General features: G+C 38.0%; 1 protein-coding gene across 6 annotated transcripts in view; it reads left to right on the forward strand.

The window, feature by feature from the left end:
• kcnh5.L (potassium voltage-gated channel subfamily H member 5 L homeolog) overlaps positions 1–21,544 on the forward strand; it is a 218,288-nt gene that overhangs the window by 124,849 nt on the left and 71,895 nt on the right. For 4 of the 6 annotated variants that reach the window (XM_018230657.2, XM_018230658.2, XM_018230653.2 and 1 more), the window contains 2 exons: positions 422–457; positions 6,987–7,416. In XM_018230657.2, the coding sequence (XP_018086146.1) occupies positions 422–457; positions 6,987–7,416 (466 nt within the window). The remainder of the gene's footprint in view (positions 1–421; positions 458–6,986; positions 7,417–21,544) is intronic. The other 2 variants (XM_018230654.2, XM_018230656.2) reach the window with 1 other exon arrangement.

The following is a 21,544-nucleotide window of genomic DNA, read 5'->3' on the forward strand; positions in this document are numbered from 1 at the left end:
GCTTAGATAACGCTTCCATTTTTTTTATGGTAGTTCATGTGATTGTAAGAGAACAGCTATAAAAGTCTTAATATACCTATATACAGATAAAAGTTTGACGTTACCAACTAGGAAAAAAATATATCTAAAATTGTATAGGATTAAAACATTATAATTATAAATCATCATCCTTTTACGTGTTCTTTCCCCTTTGCATTATATAAATACTGCATGCGCCTGTTGTGTTTCTATGAGAAGTTCCAATATCATCTTTTCTTTTGAACATTCATTCTGAGAGCTCACTGTATATCTCTGACTTTACCGCTGACTGTGTGCCTGCTGTTTGCCTCTGCCGAACTGGAATTTTGTAGTTTGTTTTTTAAGAGCTTATTTGTGAGACTTTAAGCTCCTCTTCCATGTCACCTTGTATTTTTTCCCCTAGGAGACTCCAACACAGCATATTCATGCAGCTCTGGAAGTAAGTTTGAAAATGAATAAGTTTAGTCTCTGCTTTTGCAGCTACTCTTAACGTGTATATATTTTACTACTGTAGGGAGATTTAGGATTGAAGAACTGCCAAACAAACATTGAAATGCAAATAAAGAGAGATTTATTACTCAAGATGAAGATTTCTTTGTGAGACCTTGAACCTTCTGAGATGTTGAGTGATTTTGTAAATCATGGGACAAAAAAACTGGCGGCAAAACAATCATATTGGGTTTATTCATGTTTGAGTGACAAGAAAAAGGAAAGTCTTATTTTTTTTTGCTTGGAGTGCCGAAACATAAGCACCCCAAGTTCTTGTATTTACTTACCTAACACCCCAGGGCGGTGCTCCTATAAGCAGAAAACTGCACTGGCCTAGGGTTTCTTCCGGCGAGCACCACAGAGCGATCCTCTACCTGCTTCTTTTTTTTTCTTGCATCTGCGCATGCACATTTCATTAAAAAGCTGAACTTTAACAAAGAAGACGGTTATATCATTCTACTGCCCATGCGTCTGCCCTGGGAAATTTGAATAACAAAGAAGCAAAGAAGACCGTCATTCTGAGGTGCTCATTGGCAGAACCTTGTGCCGGTGCAGTTTTCTGCTGATAGGAGCACCGGCCAAGGGTGTCAGGTAAATAAATATAACCGCTAGGGCAGTGGTCCCCAACCAGTAGCTCGCGAGCAACATGTTGCTCTCCAACCCCTTGGATGTTGCTCCCAGTGGCCTCAAAGCAGGAGCTTATTTTTGAATTCCAGGCTTGGAGGCAAGTTTTGGTTGTATAAAAACCAGGTGTACTGTCAAACAGACTCTCCTGTAGGCTGCCAGTCCATATAGGGGCTACCAAACAGCCAATCAAAGGCCTTATTTGACATCCCCTTGGACTTTCTCATGCTTGTGTTGCTCTCCAACTCTTTTTACATTTAAATGTGGCTCACGAGTAAAAAAGGTTGGGGACCCCTGCGCTAGGGGGTGCCTAACTTTTGGCACCACCAAGTTAAAATTACTTTCTTTCTCCTTTAGGGCATGGTCATCCAAATTGCTGAAAGCTCTAGAAAGATCTGTATAACCCCAGGTCCCAAGCATTCCAGATATCATTTACCTTTAATATGGTTGGCTTACTCAATAACAACCCAACATTTATTTTTCTAGAAAGAAATACCCGGACACTGATTGAAAATATGTGTGCTGTATGTGGTTGTCATGGCTACTATCTTTCCAAGAACTGTAGTCCATTATATACCATCACTCATACAGTGCAAAATATTTTGTTCTCGCCAACATATACATTCACATTCCGTTTAATCTAAATATTGATCCAGATTTGATCCTGCCATGAGATAAGGGGAATCCTGGTGACCTTCCTCTAGTGTCCACATTTGTAATGATACCCTCCATTTCTCATGCAACAAATTTCTTTAACATCAACATGTTTTTGCCCATTTACCATGATCAGAAAGTATTTGATAACCTAACACACTCCAGTCATTGTAAGGTTGGAGAAGAACTGGACCCACTTCTACTTAATAAGCCAAAGTACTAACAGATCTGAAAACTGCATGAAGGATTTATATGTTTTAGGGATGCACCGAATCCACTTTTTTGGATTCGGCCGAATCCCCGAATCCTTCGTGAAAGATTCGGCCGAATACCGAACCGAATCTGAACCCTAATTTGCATATGCAAATTAGGGGTGGGAAGGGGAAAACATTTTTTACTTCCTTGTTTTCTGACAAAAAGTCATGCAATTTCCCTCCCGCCCCTAATTTGCATATGCAAATTAGGATTCGCATTCGGTTCGGCTGGGCCGAAGGATTCGGCCGAATCCGAATCCTGCTGAAAAAGGCCGAATCCCGAACCGAATCCTGGATTTGGTGCATCCCTAATATGTTTGCGATATTTAAGTAATTCTAATTGAATAATCTATTTTAAAGAACAAGAAGGTCTTCCCCTTATACACAATTAATTGTGATGCATTCAATTATGGTTCGTAGTTAGGTATTTAAAAGCGCTCTACCTTGTTTTAACAAGTGGGCACTGATCTTTCTTTAATTCAGGAAATTGTAAAACCGTTGATGGTAGGCTATGCAGAAAATTTGGAAATTGGTATTAGAAATACCTTCAGTTCCATTGTTCAAACACAAGTGCAGCCATTTATGTCTACCGTGGTCTGTCAACTTGATTTTGTTCTTAATTCAAAGAGTAACACAGGTTGAAGCAGAATATATGAATTAGGTAATAGTCAGTAAATGGTAAATCTGCTTAATAAAGATGTAAAATAACAGTTAAAACATATATGAACGCATTATCTTTCTTGTATATTTCTTATAGTATGTTAAGTTCACTGGCTCTAAGTGAAAAAGAATGTACATTCTGGTGCATTTCCTTTACATATTTGCATACCTGAATGTAGAAAAGAATGTTGCAGTTTATTTAGAAGAACAAAGTTCAGCTGCAGGCCAGTTAACATTAAAAACTTAGATTACTCATGCTCCAATAATCCAACTCGGTATTTCACAAAAAATCTTAATGTTTTCTACATGGGCAAGGCCTATGACTGAAATTCTAGCTACTGTATCTTTTGTTCATAATGCAGAGGCACAGCCCTCGTCAGAATATATTGGCAAAATAACATTTTATTATAAGGAAAAGCTGATATATTTCAGGGTTAATCAAAGGAAATATATAAAATGGGATATTTGGTAATGTGATATTCTTTAAAATGTACAAGGGTTTACAGAGCAGAGAAAGTAAAAATAGTTTATTCCACACCTTTTTCAGTGAAGAAAAATGTAAAAACAAAATTAGCAAGTATGTAGCAGTATGGTGAAAAACAAAACACTCTCCACTTCCAAAGAGTGGAATTGCAGAGAAGAAGTATGTTTTAGAAATATTGACTAGCTGGCCTGCACACTGCCTGGGAAACTTCTCTGCATAACACAATTATATAAAATATCTCATACACCATTATAATTGTAGGTTGCTTTTTGAGCAAGCATCCTGTTGCAAAACACATTGCACCACTTTTTACACAATATATAGTAGCAACACCTTGTGGAAAAATAATCATACATCCCATAGGCAGCCACATATAAAGGAAGACCAAACTTTATTGCAAAAAACATTAGAATTCTTACACTTGGGGGCACATTTACTATTGGTCGAATATCGAGGGTTAATTATACCTCGATATTCAACCCTCGAAGTTAAATCCTTCGAATATCGAAGTCGAAGGATTTATCGCAATTCGTTCGATCGAAGGAATAATCATTCTATCGAACGATTCGAAGGATTTTAATCCATCTATCGAACGATTTTCCTTCTATCCCAAAGTGGCTAGAAAGCCTATGGGGACCTTCCCAATAGGCTAAAATTGATGCTCGGTAGGTTTTAGGTGGCGAAGTAGGTGGTCAAAGTTTTTTTTAAAGAGACAGTACTTCGACTATCGAATGGTCGAATAGTCAAACGATTTTTAGTTTGAATCGTTTGATTCGTAGTCAAAGTCGTAGTCGAAGGTCGAAGTAGCCAGAAAAATACTTCGAAATTCAAAGTATTTTTTATTCTAATCCTTCACTCGAGCTAAGTAAATGTGCCCCTTATAGTGCACAATACACAATCTTGGTATTAAGTGCATTTGTTCAAGAAATGCATGAGGCTGTTGTTGTTTATGCAGTAAATTATACTTTTACTTTACATAAGCCTGGTTGTAAAATCAGTGAGGCCAAATAAAACAATAGCCCCTCTCTGTTCATCATTGCTTCCCATGTTTATCTTGTGGGAGACTCCGATTGGACCTGAGTTGCATTTCTGGCCCAATCAGGTGTTTAATAGGCTTAATGGAGATCAACAATTGTGGCAGTAGAGAGAGGGGTGTTTTGACTATCCCTGTTTGATGACAGTGGCCAAATTTGACATTATTCACATAAGTTACAAATTACTACGCACTTTCATTACCAAGATATTAGTTGTTACCTTGGAGCAGAGCTGCACAAAATAGTATTGGCACCCTAGATAATACTACTTAGCCTGGTGCCCTGCCTAGCTGGAGCACCAGCTTCTCACCTATATGTTGATATTCCCTGCTACCGCTCACTCCCCACTGCTCTTTGATCGCTTTTCAATTGCACTTTCTCTGTAAATCAAAAACAAAAAATGGAAGAGGAACTCTAGCAGATTTACTGCAAATTATTTATTCCAGGTTGTGGTTACACGACATGCTTCGGGTCAAAACCCTTTATTTTACCCGAAACTTGCCGTGTATCCACAACCTGGAATAAATATTTTGCAGTAAATCTGCTGGAGTTCCATTTTTTGTTTTTGATTTACAGATACATCAGAGTTGCACAGAGCAACTACATGAAAGCCGAACATAACATTTGACTGGTATTGTACAGATGACCACCAACCCTTCTGTTTTCAATTGCACCTCCTGACTGTGTCTGAGGCACATACTTCTGCTCTCTACTCCTAGTTCCAGTCCTGTCATAGAGTTCCATAGCAAGGTCTGTAGCTTCTTCCCTTTGCACATTCAAGGAAACCCTCAGTCGCATGTATAACCCTATAGAACATTTTCTATTCTATATTAAGTTTTTATATTGTATGATAAAATAGTCCATATTACACAGCAACATTTTTGTCAATGAAGTTCTGCTAATTTATTTATAGAAGAAGCAATTCAGTCTCTGCTAAAGGTGTATACATGATTGTAATATATGATGGAGCCCAGCGCTAAATCCCTATCTGTATGTGTGCCTCATTAGCTTACCAACAGGGCAAAAGAGAGAAATATCGTTTTATACACTCAAAGCTCAAAGTAGCTCCACCTCACTCATCATAATGCCATTCTGGTGCCATATACACAGTATATTCAGTTTGAGGTTATAGCTTTCAATGCACTTTATTATTTACAAATGTTTTATTGTGTTGAAAAGCATAAAGCATCTGTCTTTTTATGAGGGTTTCACTATAATTGTTTATTGGTTTTACTTTTGAGAGTCAACTGGGAAAAAAAAGTTTGAGAACAAGAAAATGTTTCTAGAACAAAAATACAGGCGAAGAAATAAAATGGCAATTTATCTTTTTTAACCCTTGCAGGATAATGCAATGACTGATGATAAATCAGTGGAAATGAGGAATTTACAGTTCTTTCCACTTAGTTACATGCACAGTAAACTGCAGCAGTATCTTATAGTAATGATCACATTGCCAATAAACCACACTTTCAAATAAACACGGCAATCTATTTCATTTTATCATCACCAGTGTTTCTGGTACAAACAAAGCAGACACTGCTGTAGCTCAAACCAGTGCATTTGGAATTAAATAATGAGATACTTGTACAAATGTAATATATGTATAAATTGAATAGTCTTTTTTTTTTTTATAGTTTGTTGATTGTGCTACATTTATTTATTTGCACCAGCAGCCTTAGTGGCCGTTGGAAAGATGCTGAAATAATAAAAAGAGAGTGAAATGGAAAGCTGATAAATGATAGGGTAGGAATGGAAGTTAAAGATATGTTTTATTTATAATACTTTATCTATATAGTGCCAGCATGTTTACACAGTGCTTTTCAGAGTTTATTCACCCCTGCCCCAAACAGTTGTCATCAGACCATGACATTGAGTGTACCCAGTCTGGCTTTGTCTCCTATGACTTGTGAGCAAGAAGGAATGGGTAGAACTTGCCATAAAACTATAATTCGTCTTTTTCCCTTCATATCTGTTATGAAGTCCAATTGTGATGCATACTAACTGTAAATAAGGGAGATCTTTCTTTCATTTGACATGTCAATGCATTAAGAAATTCTCTTGATGGCATTGTCCATATACCAAAATCCATCATGGAATGACATCCTCAACTCCTAATGCTGCCACTTTTTCATATACTTGTATGCACTCCACCTCACTAGATGGATGGCTTCATAGTTCAGTCCACAGGGTGCTCCCATTGCAGCCCCCCTCATTTATAAAAAGTATTTGTCATATACAACACATACTGTAGACAAATCGTAGCAGTGCTAGAAGTAACTTTGTATGGTTAATACCTCCTTCCTTTTCTAAATACAATCTGCATTCCTCAATCCATGTTTCAGGGGAGGAGTCCATATCCTTAATGTACAGGACAACCAGTAATACATTTGACCCAACTGGATCTTATCTAGGCACAAGCTCCAGGAAAAAGTAGTAACTAGGCCCATAAATTTCCATTTTTTGTTACGTGCCCTTGAAGAACTCACTTATATATACATTCAAATAATTCATAAAGTATTGTGGATAAAACAAAAATTCAGATTATGTTTTGACAGTCTACTATCTGCTATAAAGAGAAAAAGAAAACCTTAGTCTGCAGTTTTGGCTTATCACATTGGTAAGCTTATCAGCAAATATGCCTTATAGTCAAATGTTGCAATAATCTATTCTTTTCACCATCGGAAAAGAATTGTAAATATTATATTTGCATTCTATATTTCTACAAGACTTTGGAGTGTTCTTACACTTTATATTTTTTTTTATTCATAGGGTATGAGTAGTCTCTTCAGTTCTCTGAAAGTAGTACGCCTATTAAGACTGGGTCGTGTGGCCAGGAAGTTGGATCATTACCTGGAATATGGAGCTGCTGTTTTGGTTCTTCTAGTGTGTGTGTTTGGTCTTGTAGCCCATTGGTTGGCCTGCATATGGTACAGCATTGGAGACTATGAAGTCATTGATGAAGTGACAAATACAATCAAGAAAGACAGTTGGCTGTACCAGCTAGGACTAAGCATTGGTACTCCCTATCGGTATAATGCCAGCGGCTCAGGGCAATGGGAAGGAGGACCCAGCAAAGACTCCTTGTATGTATCCTCCCTCTATTTTACCATGACAAGCCTTACAACAATTGGATTTGGAAACATAGCTCCAACCACAGATGGAGAGAAGATATTCTCTGTTGCAATGATGATGGTTGGCTGTAAGTAATCTAAGTAATCATTTCCTTCTTTTACTGTGTAGGAAGTGGTGAATTAATTAGTTCTTATAGAAAAACCACACAGAAGTTTACATTATTTTTTTACATCATGGGGAAGAATTTGAAAACTGTATTCAGGTGAATAGTCACTGCTATTTTACAAATTTTGGCTAGGCATAAAATGAACAGAGAAGGGTTGTAAAAAATAATAATTATATTCATTAATATAAAAAATAAATCATTGATTAACCCTTCTCATGAACTGCTAGTAAGGCATAACTTACACCAGGCATGTCCAAAGTGTGGCCCAGGGGCCAATTGCGGCCCTTTTTCAAATTTACACCGGCCCTCAGCCTCCATCATGAAATTAATAATAATGAGGCCCCCCAGCACAGGGCAATCAGGAATCCCATAGCAGTAATATTTGGGCACATTAGTGAAATGATCTGCCACTTGGTCTATACTGCTGCCTGTGTGCTGACGGTGTTAGTAATAGACACGTACTGGCACGTAGAGACGCGCTGTTTTCGCATACTTCTTTAGGGCTGAAGGTGTCAATAGACGTACTGATGTGCCAGTACAGTAAACGAAAGAAGTATGGCGTCACTATGTTCCAGTACGTGTCTATTACTAACACCTTCAGCACACAGACAGCAGTATAGACCAAGTGGCAGATCATTTCACTAATGTGCCCAAATATTACTGCTACGATTACTCGATTCCTGTAATTTAATGTTAATGGATCAAAGAATGTTGGACTGAATGGTCGGCCCCCACACATTTTCACCTCACCAAATCTGGCTCTCGTTGCAAAAAGTTTGGGCACCCCTGACTTACACACATACAGTACCAGTAATAGTAGAAATAAATAGATTTGCCAAACTTAATGTGTACACCAAGGACATTGGACTCCAATAATCTGCTGAATTTTACTTGCTGAAACAGGAACGTATCACCACAATGGCCGAAAGCTTACCATTCAATGTGGCATTTTTAGTGTTTTGTTGCAAGTGATTGACCTGCTATGCAAGTTGTACATCTGTGAATACTAAACTTTAAAATGAATATGGCTAGAAATGCAAAGGTCTACAGTATATACCGAACTCACTGCACCAGCCTAAAGGTTCTGCATCTTTATAACAGTAATGATTCAGATCTTCCCATCTTGGATTTTGTTAGTCAGTGACACGCACATGCTCAGTGTGATTTGGCAACTGTTATTAAGAAGCCAAACAGTGCACCTGCAAATCATCAAGAAAAAAGAATTAGGTTTAACTATTTTATTAGCTGATGCTACAGGGCTGATTATTAAATTCTGATGCTAATTGCACTGGTTTCGGAACTGCCATGTAATGTGAATCTGAACTAATTCTTAATCATCCTTGTATCATTAGATTTATCATCTATATATACAGTATATTGTGTGTTTGTCTCTAAGCTCAGTAAGTGACAGCGGCACAGAGCATGTGCAGTGAATCAGCAGAAAAGAAGATGGGGAGCTACTGGGGCATCTTTGGAGACACAGATCTTCCCTGCTAAATGGCTGTGGTTGCCTTGGGCTGGAACATAAGCACAAAACACAATGTATAAAATGTCTAGCTACTTCTTTGTTGAGCTTTAAGTGTGAAAAAACATTTTTTTTCATTCTTCATGCAAATCTAGTTTACCAGTCATTCCATATCCCCAATATTAATAACAGGATATCGCTGAGGGTTGTGGAGCATCATCAAATTCAATTAATAATTACAAATGGAGCTGTGAGAATCCCCCAATCTCCTGTTTTTGTGTGCTGCTGGGAGGGACAGAGGGTCCCTGCCATTTCTTTATAAATAGTGTACAATGGCCACAAAAGTATATTTATTTTATATTATTAATGCTAGCTAGGGATGGGTGAATTTTTGACCCATTTAGTTTCGCAAAAATTCGCCACCGGCGAAATGTCGCCGACGCCCATTAAAGTCTATGGGCGTCAAAAAATTTTTGGACACGCGCCCATTAAAGTCTATGGGCGTAATTTCCGCAGCTAAACAAGATGAAAAAATTCGCCCATCCCTAATGCTAGCATCAATCGGAAAGAATGAGGGAAACAAGCAATACTCAGTATATTGTTGGGGAAGCATTTTCTGTTTTACTGTGGTTCAGCAATGCTTTCCATTTCCCCACAAAATAAAGATTTTTTTTAAAATTAAATTTCATCTTGTCGCTTGGGACAAGATGAAGGGGGTCAAAGGGGTTTGCATTTACACTGTACTAAGTTTTTTTTATGTATTTCACTGCATGGCATTGGAAATAATTTAATTTAAGATGCTTTGTAAGTCTGTATCCAGAGAAGCAGACACAGGCCAAACTGAAATCATGGGAGAAAGCAAGAGATTGGCACAATTTTTCTCCTGAAGGAGATTTTACAGCTCTATTTTCCTTTATATGGATTTTTTTTGGAGAGATATGTATCAAAGGGAAAAAATGCAACTTTATTTTTACCTCTTGATAAAATATGTCCCTAAGAAACCTGTAATGCTACCAATTTTGCAGCTAGTCAAAATAATGGGATTGGTTTTATACAATGTTTATAGTTCAATAGACCTAGCATAACCTACCAGGCACGGCAGTTCTGTGTATTTTTCTTGAGGCTTAAAACAGTATTTTCTTGCTGTTGTGTGCACCTTATATGCCCAAGGCCAATGTGCAAAGGATGATACTCTCAGTATTATGTTTTATCCATTTTACAGGTTTGTCAGATTATGGTAAAGTTTGAACACATTTCTGGGAGTTTTAAGGCCATATTGTGTGTGTTATTATGGTTTTGTTAATGAAGGTGAACTTGCCCTTTAAGCTGCAAGTCTCCATTCTCCCAAGAGACCGGCTTATATTTGTCACAATTGTATCTAAGTGCAGGTGCTGAGTATTTTTGCCTCTCTGCCAAAAGCCTCTTATTTAGTTAAGTTTAAAGGAGAAAGAAAGTCCTGTTTACTTGGGAGTGCCAAAAGTTAGGCACCCCCAAGTGACCACATTTACTTACCTGTCACCCCAGGCCGGTGCACCTATCAGGAGAAAACTGCACCGACCCAGGATTCTTCCAGCGAGCACCACGGAGCGATGGTTTTCCTGCTTCTTCTTTCTTCAAATTTTCCGGGGAAGACACTTGTGCAGTAGAATAAAATAGCCGACTTTTTATTAAAGTTCAGATTTTCACTCTAATGGGCATGCTGGGCGCGAGAAGAAAGAAAAAGCAGGAAAATGATCGCTCCGAGTTGCCCACTGGAAGAATCCCAGGCTGATGTAGTTTTCTCCTGATAGGAGCACTGGCCCAGGGTTTCAGGTAAGTACATGCGATCACTTGGGGGTGCCTAACTTTTGGCACCCCCAAGTATAACAGGATGTGCCTTCTCTTTTAAGAAACCTTTTTCTGGCATTGGTTCAGATCAAACAGAAACTCTGGACATTTCAGAAAGAAACTGTGACTGCGGACTGTGCTGTTAAAATCGGTACTGCACCGTGAAAAGGGGGGGGGGTTGAGGGGTATGTAATTATCATAAAGCAACATCTAAATAGTACTGCTTTTTGAGGTCTAAAATTTGGTTAACAAGATATTTATAAACATAGAAATACATTTTTTGCCCCATTTCATACCCTCAATGACTTCCAGACTGGCCTTCCTGGACTATTTGGGAGATCAAATAGACATTCATCCAAAATAACCAACCACCATCACTATCACACAGCTAAGCCACTTAGAGGGCCAGGCTCAGTTTGGACTGTATAGATGTTTATAGCAAAGAGTGTAAGTTATTTAAAGCAAAAAACAATAGGAAATACATTTCTTGTATGCCAGCTGAGTAAAAGAAGAATATATTTTTGTATCCCATTATGTATTGTAACATTTATATGCTGTAACGGTTAAATTCCTTCTTGTGACACCACTACCATGTCTCTGGGAAGCAAGATGATTATACCAATTTTTTTCTGTTAACCTGCATGAAAGAGTAGATGAATAGCACAGCTACTTGCATATTTGTATGCAGAGTTCAGTCTCCAGATGAAGATATAAATACAGATTAAGAGTACAGTTCTAGCAGGTCTGTGTCAGCCAGAAGGCATTGATATAAACTCGGTTCCATGGAGGGCTGACAATTGTGTCTATTATTGGAATGCTGACCCAAGCTTTCTGCATTAAGATGAGCTGAGCATGTCACAATTCGGGAGGTGAGGGAGCCCTAAGGGTTTAGAGAGATTTTTCACAGTGTTAATGTTAGCAAAAGTCCAATTTCTTTCTTTTTTTGGAAGAGTACTGAATTCTACATATGTTTATATAAAACATCTATCTATATAAACATTTGCTAAAAAGGGTTTGTTTAAAGGATGTAGAGTTGCCATGTAAGCTTTCTGCTTGAGCTGGTTCCTTTTGTAATAGGACATAAACAGCTGATGTTCCCCTTAAAGAGCAATACACAGTGTTTAATGATTTATATACAAAAGAATCTATGTCTTCATAGAACAGAAAAAAAGGGTTTTAAATATATGGGACCTATTGGCCACTTGAAAACTCAGAGATATGACAATGCCATTCCACTTATATCACAATAAATTCTTCATTGTCAACTGATTTGTTTTCTCCCTGTAATAATAGGACAGTACCTGCAGTGGTAGAACCACCGGGAGAGCTGGGGGTGCGAGCGGGCTGTACGGGGGGGCACCCCCTCAGGGCCCCCCGGCAGAACGCGCGCTACTGAAATGCAGGCTGTACGGAGGGGGGCGGGGGCCCAGCTGCGCGTCATGCACCAGGGCCCGCCCCCTCTAGTTACGTTACTGAGTACCTGTATGTAAGGTTAAATGAGCATATATCTTAGTGCATGGGAAATCAATCATGGTTTCATTTATGTTTTAATGCTCTTTGGTATAGGGGTAAATTTACTAAAGGGCGAAGTGAAAATTCTCCAGCGTGACGTCATTTCGGAACTTCGCGATTTACTAGCGGTCGCTGGCATAACTTCCCTAGTGAAGGAGATAGACTCTAGCGCTACTTCGCTCCCTAACGCCAGGCAAATATGCGCTCTGGCGAATGGACGTAACTACGCAAATTCACTAAGATGCAGATTTTACTGAATGTTACCTCTTGCACCAGACTGGCCTTCGCCACCTCAGACCAGGCGAAGTGCAATAAAGCAGATAGGAGTTCCTAAAAAAATTGTTCAAAATTGTTCTAAGTCCCAAAAAATCCTAGCGTCTTTTAAATTTTTCAGGGTGATAGGCTGCAAAAGAGCGTACATTTTTTTGGGGGTATGCAGCTTCCCTCTTACATTTCCTAACATATGGCACATACACTATACACTGGGCTCATGTGTAGGGAAATATAACAACTTTATTTTCTTTTATTAAGGTTTCCATGACTTGTGTAATGTAATGTATTTGCTGCAACATATACAGTATGTCCATTCAACTTTAATTTCCCGCCGTATGCAAATTAGGCAACGCTAGCGAAACTTCACTTCGCTTGGCACAGTAACGCTAGCGCAACTAAGCCAGCATTCGGCACCCAGGACGCAACTTCGGATTTTAGTGAATTAGCGTTGTCCTGGCGAATCTACGCCTGGTGAGTGAAGCCGTTAAAAAACAGCATCCTCCACAATCTATGGCAAACGCTATCTAAATGGGGTAAATTACTATCACCCAAAGGCGAGTGCTATAGCAAAAACTCACCATTAGCACTCATTGAAAAAGCTCTTGCATCAGGGGTCTGACTGCACTATTCCTATTCCTATAGCACCAAACTGAAAATGAATGCATGCCTTATAGAGGCTTTGCTGCAGCCTGCGGGGGGGGGCAACTACAGCACCTGTCGAATGCAGGAACACGCAGATCCCTGCACTGTAGGGTGCAAAAAGCATGGTGGATTGTGCCCTGCATTCATAAGTTACCTCTTATAATGTCTAATATTTGCTAGATATTTGATGCATCAATTAGCGCTAAGTCTCATTCACAAAGAAGGCACAATGTGCAGTAAAAAGTGGACTGTGCAGATGTACCATTATATATGGCACACAAATAAAAAACACATACATATACACATGATAGATTCTTGTGATCCCTGCTGTCACAATGCCACGCATTTTGTTGCAGTACCTCTCACTTCATCTGTAAACTGCACTGTATTTAAAACACAAAACACAATATTTTTAATATAGGCAAGCACATATTGTTCTAGTGCAAATCTCAGTGTCTTTCTCCTGTGGTCTCTCTTGGAGTTTTGCCTGAAGCATGAATAAATGCAGTTCTACTGTTCTTACGGTGAATTAAATAAACCATTTTGTCATTTACACTCTCCTATACTGACATATTCATATAGTTATTCATGTTGAAAAGTGGCACTAGCTTTGTAAAATTAAAAGTTGTTCCCAAATCCAGGGTTGGAATTAGAAGGGGGTGCTCTGGCGCTGCCAGAAACCTCGGACCCTTTATTTGGAAGATATTCATAAATAAGAGCACTTTAGCTATAACAAGATTCTTGCCATTGCAAATCGATTTCAGGGCAACAGCCTCGACATTGCATATATGGCATTCTGAAAATATCCAACAACTGTTCTAAATTATATTTTGTATTTTATATATTTTTTCCTCTAAGGGCCCCCCTAACTGAACTTAAACCCAACCCTGACTCAACCAGTTTGTGATTGAGACTTCAAAGAAGGGAAGAGAAGAAAGTTCTGCCAATGTATTATATAGCTCTATTCAAGCACTTAATCACCCAGTGTTCCCATGATTTAATAATTGGCATATCATATTTTGCCATGCTAATACCCTGACTGTGTTAACAAACAACTCGGCCTTGCTGGGTGTCAGTAGTACATTGCGAATTGCTGATTCATGCTGGATTCAGCCAGTCAAAGCTAGTGAAATCTATCGGAATGTTTTGTTTGCAGCCTCAAATAATTGTTAGCTGTGGACGTACTATTTGTTTAGAAACAACTGTAAACAAAGAAATCAAGACTTTTAATTAAACAGATTCAATAAACATCCACTGCATCCTCTGAAAACGTGTGTACTACACAAAAATGATATACCCTCTGTTGTAAAATATGAAGCTATTCAAAGTCAGCTTTGCTTTCCATGAATTGTATAAAAGCACTTGATGGCTGCCTTATACCTTTATATGGTCAGAGAACTGCTCTGTGACTTTTAATATTCCTATATTTCATTGTAGGGGAATCATTATTCCTTATTTTATGAATGTTCCAACATGTTAGTTTTGTGATTTGGGTTTAAAGCCTTTATTTACAGCAAAATATTGTTGAACATAAAATAGAGATTATTAATGAGCCCACAATAAAGACTTGTCTGTTTGCAGTTACATTACTCAATACCAGTGTGATGTAAGGATTTCCCTGAAGGGTCCGGCTACCTGCAGTTTTCATTTATCATCATTTAAAAGGTTCTTAACAATAGCATCAAGTGCAATAATCACTGATCAGCTTCATGATCAGCATCCGATATAGAGCAGTAAATGGCCAATAACACTTCAGCTTTCCCCAAGCAAATGTCTTTGGTTCTATTGGTATTAACAATGATTGCCTTAAAACTTTTATTCATCCTTCCAAATAGATAATTTGGCAGATGTACCCTGTGAGCTTGCAGTTACAGAGATTCCACTAGTTTAATACTCGATGGACCATAATGCTACATCCTATATAACTACTTTGGGCCTCTGCTTTAGTTCATTAAAACACAAGGACCCATCAAATGTTTTATAACTATACTAATCAGCTAAAGATTATGCTGCCACTTTGTTGCTATTGATTACTGTGCTTGAAGAGACTGTAGCCATGTCATTGCATAGCCCCTATGTCCAAACATGCTTGTTATTAACTTGAGTTGAGATCCAATAATTCTGAGAACTGTGCCCAATGCAGATAATTAATAAACTACGGCTAATTTACAGCACAAGCCTTTTTCCAAAAACATTTGGACACTGTAATTTAAAAAAACAAAAAACATGTTGAAACATATGCTAATTTTAGATGTGATGCCATCAATGTGTTTCAAAAAACTTGGGACAGGGGCATGTTTCTAATTTTAACAACACACTGTAACTCTTTGGGAACTGGGGAGGCCAGTTGCTGTAGTCATACAAATAAAGGGCTGTCCCATTCTTGCCTGATATAGGACTTCAGCTGCTAAGCAGTTTGGGGTCTACTTTGTCTTATTTTTCCATTTCATAATATGCCAAATATTTTCAGTGGGTGACAGATTAGGACTGCAGGCAATCCAGTTTAGCACCCAGACTCTCTTACCATGGAACCATACTGTTGTAATAAGTGCAGAATGTGGTTTGGCATTGTCTTGTTGAAATAAACAAGGTCTTCTCTGAAAAGACATTTTCTGGATGGCAGCATATGTTGCTCCAAAACCTTTATATATGGTTCAGCATTAATGATGCCTTCCCAGAGGTGCAAACTACCCATGCCAAGTGCACTAATGCACCCCCATACCATCGCTGGTTTTTGAACTGTGCGATGATAACAAGCCAGATGGTCCTTCTCCTCTTTAGCCGGAGGATGCAGAATCTGTGATTTCCAGAAAGAATTTAAAATTTTGATGTGTCAGACCACAAGACAGTTCTCCACTGCCTCAATCCATCTAAACCCTTCATGAAAAAAAACCCTACCCATCAGAGTTCACGGCAGCCATCTTCTTCTTTGGTAATCTTCGGATCTTCTTCTGGCCATTCGGCAATTTCCGTGAATTTCGGCGCATGTGCAGTTGTTTGGGACCGGCAGACTGCTCCAACTGTGCATATGCCGATACGGCACTTACTTCCTGAAGATTACTGAAGAGAAGAAGTTGGTGCCCGTGAACTCCGCTGGACAGAATCTGCACCGAGGGGTAAGTAAAAAGTTAGGAGCATTTACCCGGGGTAGCAGCTAGGCTGGGGGGAGGAGGGAGAGGGGTCTATGTAATGCAGTAGTGCCTGAGGGCCCAAAGATCACATCCATCCAATACTGGCTTTCAGCATTATGTGTGCAGAGATTTCTTTGGATTCTCTGAATCTTTTAATAATGATTTTATGTACTGTAGATGATCCCCAAATTATTTGCAATTTTTAGTTGACAAACATTAGTCTTAAGTTATTGCAATATTTGCCCACACAGTGTTTGACAGAGTGGGTTACCCCTTCCCATCTTTACTTCTGAGAGACTCTTCCTCTCATGGATCCCTTTTTAGCATCACACAACTTTTCCAATATTTTGCTGCCCCTGTCTAAACTTTTTTTTAATGTTTTGCTGGCATCAAATTGGAAACAAGCATGTATTTTTCAGAAAACAATAACATTTCTTAGTTCCATTGTTTGATATAAATGATTAGCAAATCATCCCATTCTCTTTTTATTTACATCATGCTTATATTTTTCTTTTTATTATTTCAGGAATTCCTCATCTGGCTGCTGTGTAAAAAAAATAAGCTATTAATACCCTTGGTAACTTTACACATAAGAAAGCAAATTCTTTTATTCTGATCACAGTAGCCCTCTAAAAAACACTAAAACTAACTATGGAGTAGTGAACTGAATCATATGTTGCCTAAAACGCATGCAACAAAACGTTTAGTGCAGTTTTATATTATCTTATTGATTCTTTTAATAAAAAACGTATGCTAAAGGAAATCAGTATCACATTCTAGCACTCCATGTGTGCCGCAAGCTTCTGTCTAGAATTTCCTACAGTTTCCCCAATATACATGTTGAATTTTGTCCAAACACAGCATTAACCAGTTGTCTGAGAGGCTACACAGCCATCTGTCAGCGGCTTGATAAAGACTGATTTAGTAATAACTACATCTCACTGAAAAACATCAAACTGATATGGTTTTATTTTTATAGGAACTCAATGTTCATGTTTTGCGGATAGTTAAATTGCATTGGGATTCTTATCCACCTACACTAATATTCCCATGTTGCTCCCATGAACAGTATGTAGCAACGTTTGGCTCCAGTTGCCAGTGTTTAAGATTTAAGGATTATCTACATGACTTCAGTGTATTGGAATCTACTCTATATGTGTAATTTAGCTGTAATTCCCTTTTGTTATGGGTCGTTGTATGTGACCGCCAAAATGCTCCCAAAGGCTGTAAATCATTAGTTTTACTGCTACAGGTAGCAAATCAGCAGGAGTGCCAATTCATTCTGCCAAAAGATACAACAACAAACATATTCCAACCATTCTGGCTCTTTTACAGCCAGTGCCTCTATGGAACTTTGTTATAGACTCATGGTCACTATATCAAGCAGCAATCATTACACAATATTAAAAGTTATTGCTCTGCTGAAGAAAAAATGTGCTTAATACTTGCAGGTTGATTTCCTACTGCAGATGTTGACTCTTATAGCCAGACTAGTATGTATCTGACCCCTGTGAATGCAGAGGGCAACTACAAAGAGAATAGACATAAGGCCATATACACCATATAATATATATTATTCTGTATGAGCATATAGTGAAGGGAATTGCTATCCCTCAGCTCTGTCCAATTGTCCTTTGATGCAAATTCTTGCTCATCCCCACCATAGTTTAATGTAATCGCGGCAGGGTTTGATGTTTGTGATCTTTGCAGACTAAGCTGTCAAGAGACAACGGTGTGTGTTGTAAGGCAAGCCTTAGAAGTAGTGGTACACTGATGAACTTTGATGAAACTTGATAGGACTCATTCTGCATACAGTTTTGCAGATGGTGACAACACTTGATGCAGTCTCCAGAACCCTATATGTACTTATTAGCTTTAGTATTGTTAACAGGATCTTGGGTGGGGATGAATACTGAGCTATTTGGCACTTCCTCCCCTTACTAGTAAGAAGGGAAATTTGTAGTTAGAAAACTTATGTAGGATGTAGTTTATGAAGATTGCCTGCTAAAGGGATTTGCTGACAAGCTGTTGGTGGCCCCTTAAATCAAATAATTTTAATTTATTCCGCAATCAAAATCTTTTGTTTTAAAGAGTTTTAGGGGCAGAGTTCTGAAGAAAAGCTGAATCAGCAGTTTGGATTTGGTCATAGTTATTAATATTTGCGGGACAAGCCTGTGCTATATAACATAACATTATCTAAACTCAATTTGGCATACATTAGCTTCATAGATGCCAACAGCATTTCCATAATTAATAATCCGTGCAGTTGGACTGGGTCTGAAGGTGTGGGTAGGAAGAGTCTAGGAATTGCAATGGGGCCAAGGAAATTAACTATTGTCCTAGGGGTTCCTTGGTGGTTTCCACATAAAAGGTAGGGGGGGGGGAACCATGTTTCGGGTTCTTTGCAAAGCAATCATGGGTGGATGGTGCCAGGAACCTTAGACATCAGGAAGCATTAGCAGAAGAAAGGTGGACTTTCAGGTAGGACTAACTTTGTGAGGTAGCTAAAAGATCAGTAAGAGACTGATAGACCGATAGATCACCCACCAATGTGGGGATTCAAGCAGATAGACTCACAGAGGCATATTTAATAAAGGGTGAATTTTCTCCTCACTTAACTCCTTCAAAGTTTGTCTCAATTCCCAGGCGTATTTTTGCAACAACATCTCATATAGATATTAGAACTCATAACTGGTGAATTTAAGCCATAAAGAAATAATGTATGTGCTAAACCTGAACAAAGGGGCTGATGTCATTGGGTGGGGGGCAAGTGATACTGGGAGTGGTCATTATGATGATAGGGGTGGACACTATGATGTTGGGTGGGGCTATGATGCTAGGGCTGGTTATTGCATCAATTAGACACAATTGGCCGAATTTCTAGTCTTCTCAATAATTTTAAGCAGACCAAACTTTTTGAAACGGACAGCCTTTTGAAAATCTGTGATGTTTGGTTCAAAATCAGACAGGTGGGAACCCTAGCTATGTCTATATTCTGCCTGATGAGTAAGTCCAATACTTTAATTAAAAGTATGGGATCTATTATACAAAAAATTGTTATTCAAAAAGCTTTGAAATAGAGCAATGCCAATTCCTCATTTGTGACTGATTTGCTTTTTCTTTTCTGTACTTGATGATAACTTTGATAGAAAAAAATCAAGGTGCACATTTTAATATTTAAATGTTTTTCATTTATTGGCCAAATTATTTTTCTGGTTTCACATGGCTGAAGTCCAAACAGGCGGTTGAGACCTGAACAGGCCTAATAAAAACCTATCTGTTCGGGTCAAAACTGAACAGGTAGCAACCCCTGATGACGTAGATCATGAGATGCAAAAATGACTGCTCTGTCTTTATAATGGCAGTTCACCAACCTGAACCTGGTGAAATATCTCTCGGTGAAAATACACTCTTGTTCTTTTGATAAATTGGAGATATTTCACCGGGTGAAAATAATATTTGCCAACACAAAGAGAACGTTTACGGATGCAAAATAAATTCACCAAAATGTTTTGTACTCTGCATTTAATAAATTCATGATTGGTTGTGACAAATTTTCAATTTTGTCTGGTGAGAAAATTATCTATTTACTGGTATGTAGAGTAGATTGATTAAAAAGGGATCAGACTATATAGTCAGTATGTAGAAAATTAGTAGTAAGAAAAAGATATCCCTTCTTTATCAATTATAACATATTCACAAAGGGCTACAGTAACTAAAAAACGGCTTCTATATAGTGACCTAGATGATTAAACCAAGTACGGATAAGCAAATTATTAATTATTATTAATCATTATAATATAATTGATAAAGAAGGGATATCTTTTTCTTACTACAAATTTAAAACTTTGGTGAAAATACTCCAAATTCTATCCCTGTGAAAATACTCCAAATACCCAGCCTGTGTCTGTAACATCTGAGAAGAAATTTACTCTATAACATCTTAGAGGGATATAGTGTAACCTCTTACGAGATTGACTTCCAGAGATAAAGCTGATAAAAACCAAGTTATTAAGATTTGTGAGGTGTGTGAGAAATCTCTATGAAACCCTTTCCTCCAACATTACACTTAGGTTTTTTTTTTTATCAAAGTCCAATTTTTGGCTCAACATTTTCTGCTACAAACTCCGATCAAATCCAATATGATTTTTTATGCTTATTTAGTATTACAGTTTCCCAAAAATTTGCTTTGCAGGGAAAAAAATCAGATTTTCAAATTTTTTTTAGATCTTTCACCCGAAAACTCTGATTTCTTATGTTTTTTGCCCGAAAACTCTGGGGTATTGGACGAAACCTAGTGCACATCAAAAAATCATTGGGACTTCTCCCTCAGGGTTTAATAATTTCAGAAAAATGTGCGATTTTTTTAAAAGTCCGATTTTATATAAAAAAAAAAAATTCGGGATTTTCGAATTCGGAAAGCAATTCAGAGAGCAATTTCAAGAATAGTATTATGACACCTCCATGCAAAATAGCTGAATTTTGTACCTCTTGTCTATGTTTAGTTTGAGATGTAAAAAATAAAAATTCTACACTTAATTACTTGGATCAGATAACAAGGCTGATTTTGAGAAGCCTTTGTTAATAAAATAGGTATGCAGCAGAGAGCAGGATGTCAGAGGAATACAGTTATGTGCTAATTGGACTGAGAAGAGTTCTTGGCAGGTCTCCAGGCAAACATTTGAAAGGCTCAACAGGATTTAGCTTTGATCTCTGTGAAAATGCAGTACACATAAAGCAACTCCTTGTTCAGGTTCTGAGATTTAACCATTATTCAGCACACAGCAAGCAATACATTACACTACAGATACATTCACTCATACTGTGTGCAACTCTATTACATGTACATTGCCTTTCAAAACTGCACAGAGCATCTATATAGTCATCCAGCAATAGACAGTCCAATTGTAGCTTTATAACTTTCACAGCCTATGGTGCCTAGAGTTGGATGTTGGAGAGGAGAGAGGACTCTTTATATCAGTTATAAGACCCACCAACCGAAGTGTATTAGGGGTGAGCAATTTAGCAATTCTTACATATTTTTAATTATTCTATAACACTTAAGATATTGGTATGACAAGTAAAACCTTGTTCCATTGGGAAGTGATGGATGCTTTGACTTACAGGCACATTTATCAATAGTCGAATTCCAAATCCATGTGAGTTTTTAAAAACTCCCCTAAACTCCCATAAATTCAAAATTATTAAAAAAATAGAATTTCTTAAACTTGGATGAATG

The sequence above is a fragment of the Xenopus laevis genome, chromosome 8L, assembly GCF_017654675.1.
Source record: "Xenopus laevis strain J_2021 chromosome 8L, Xenopus_laevis_v10.1, whole genome shotgun sequence".
Classification (NCBI taxonomy): domain Eukaryota; kingdom Metazoa; phylum Chordata; class Amphibia; order Anura; family Pipidae; genus Xenopus; species Xenopus laevis.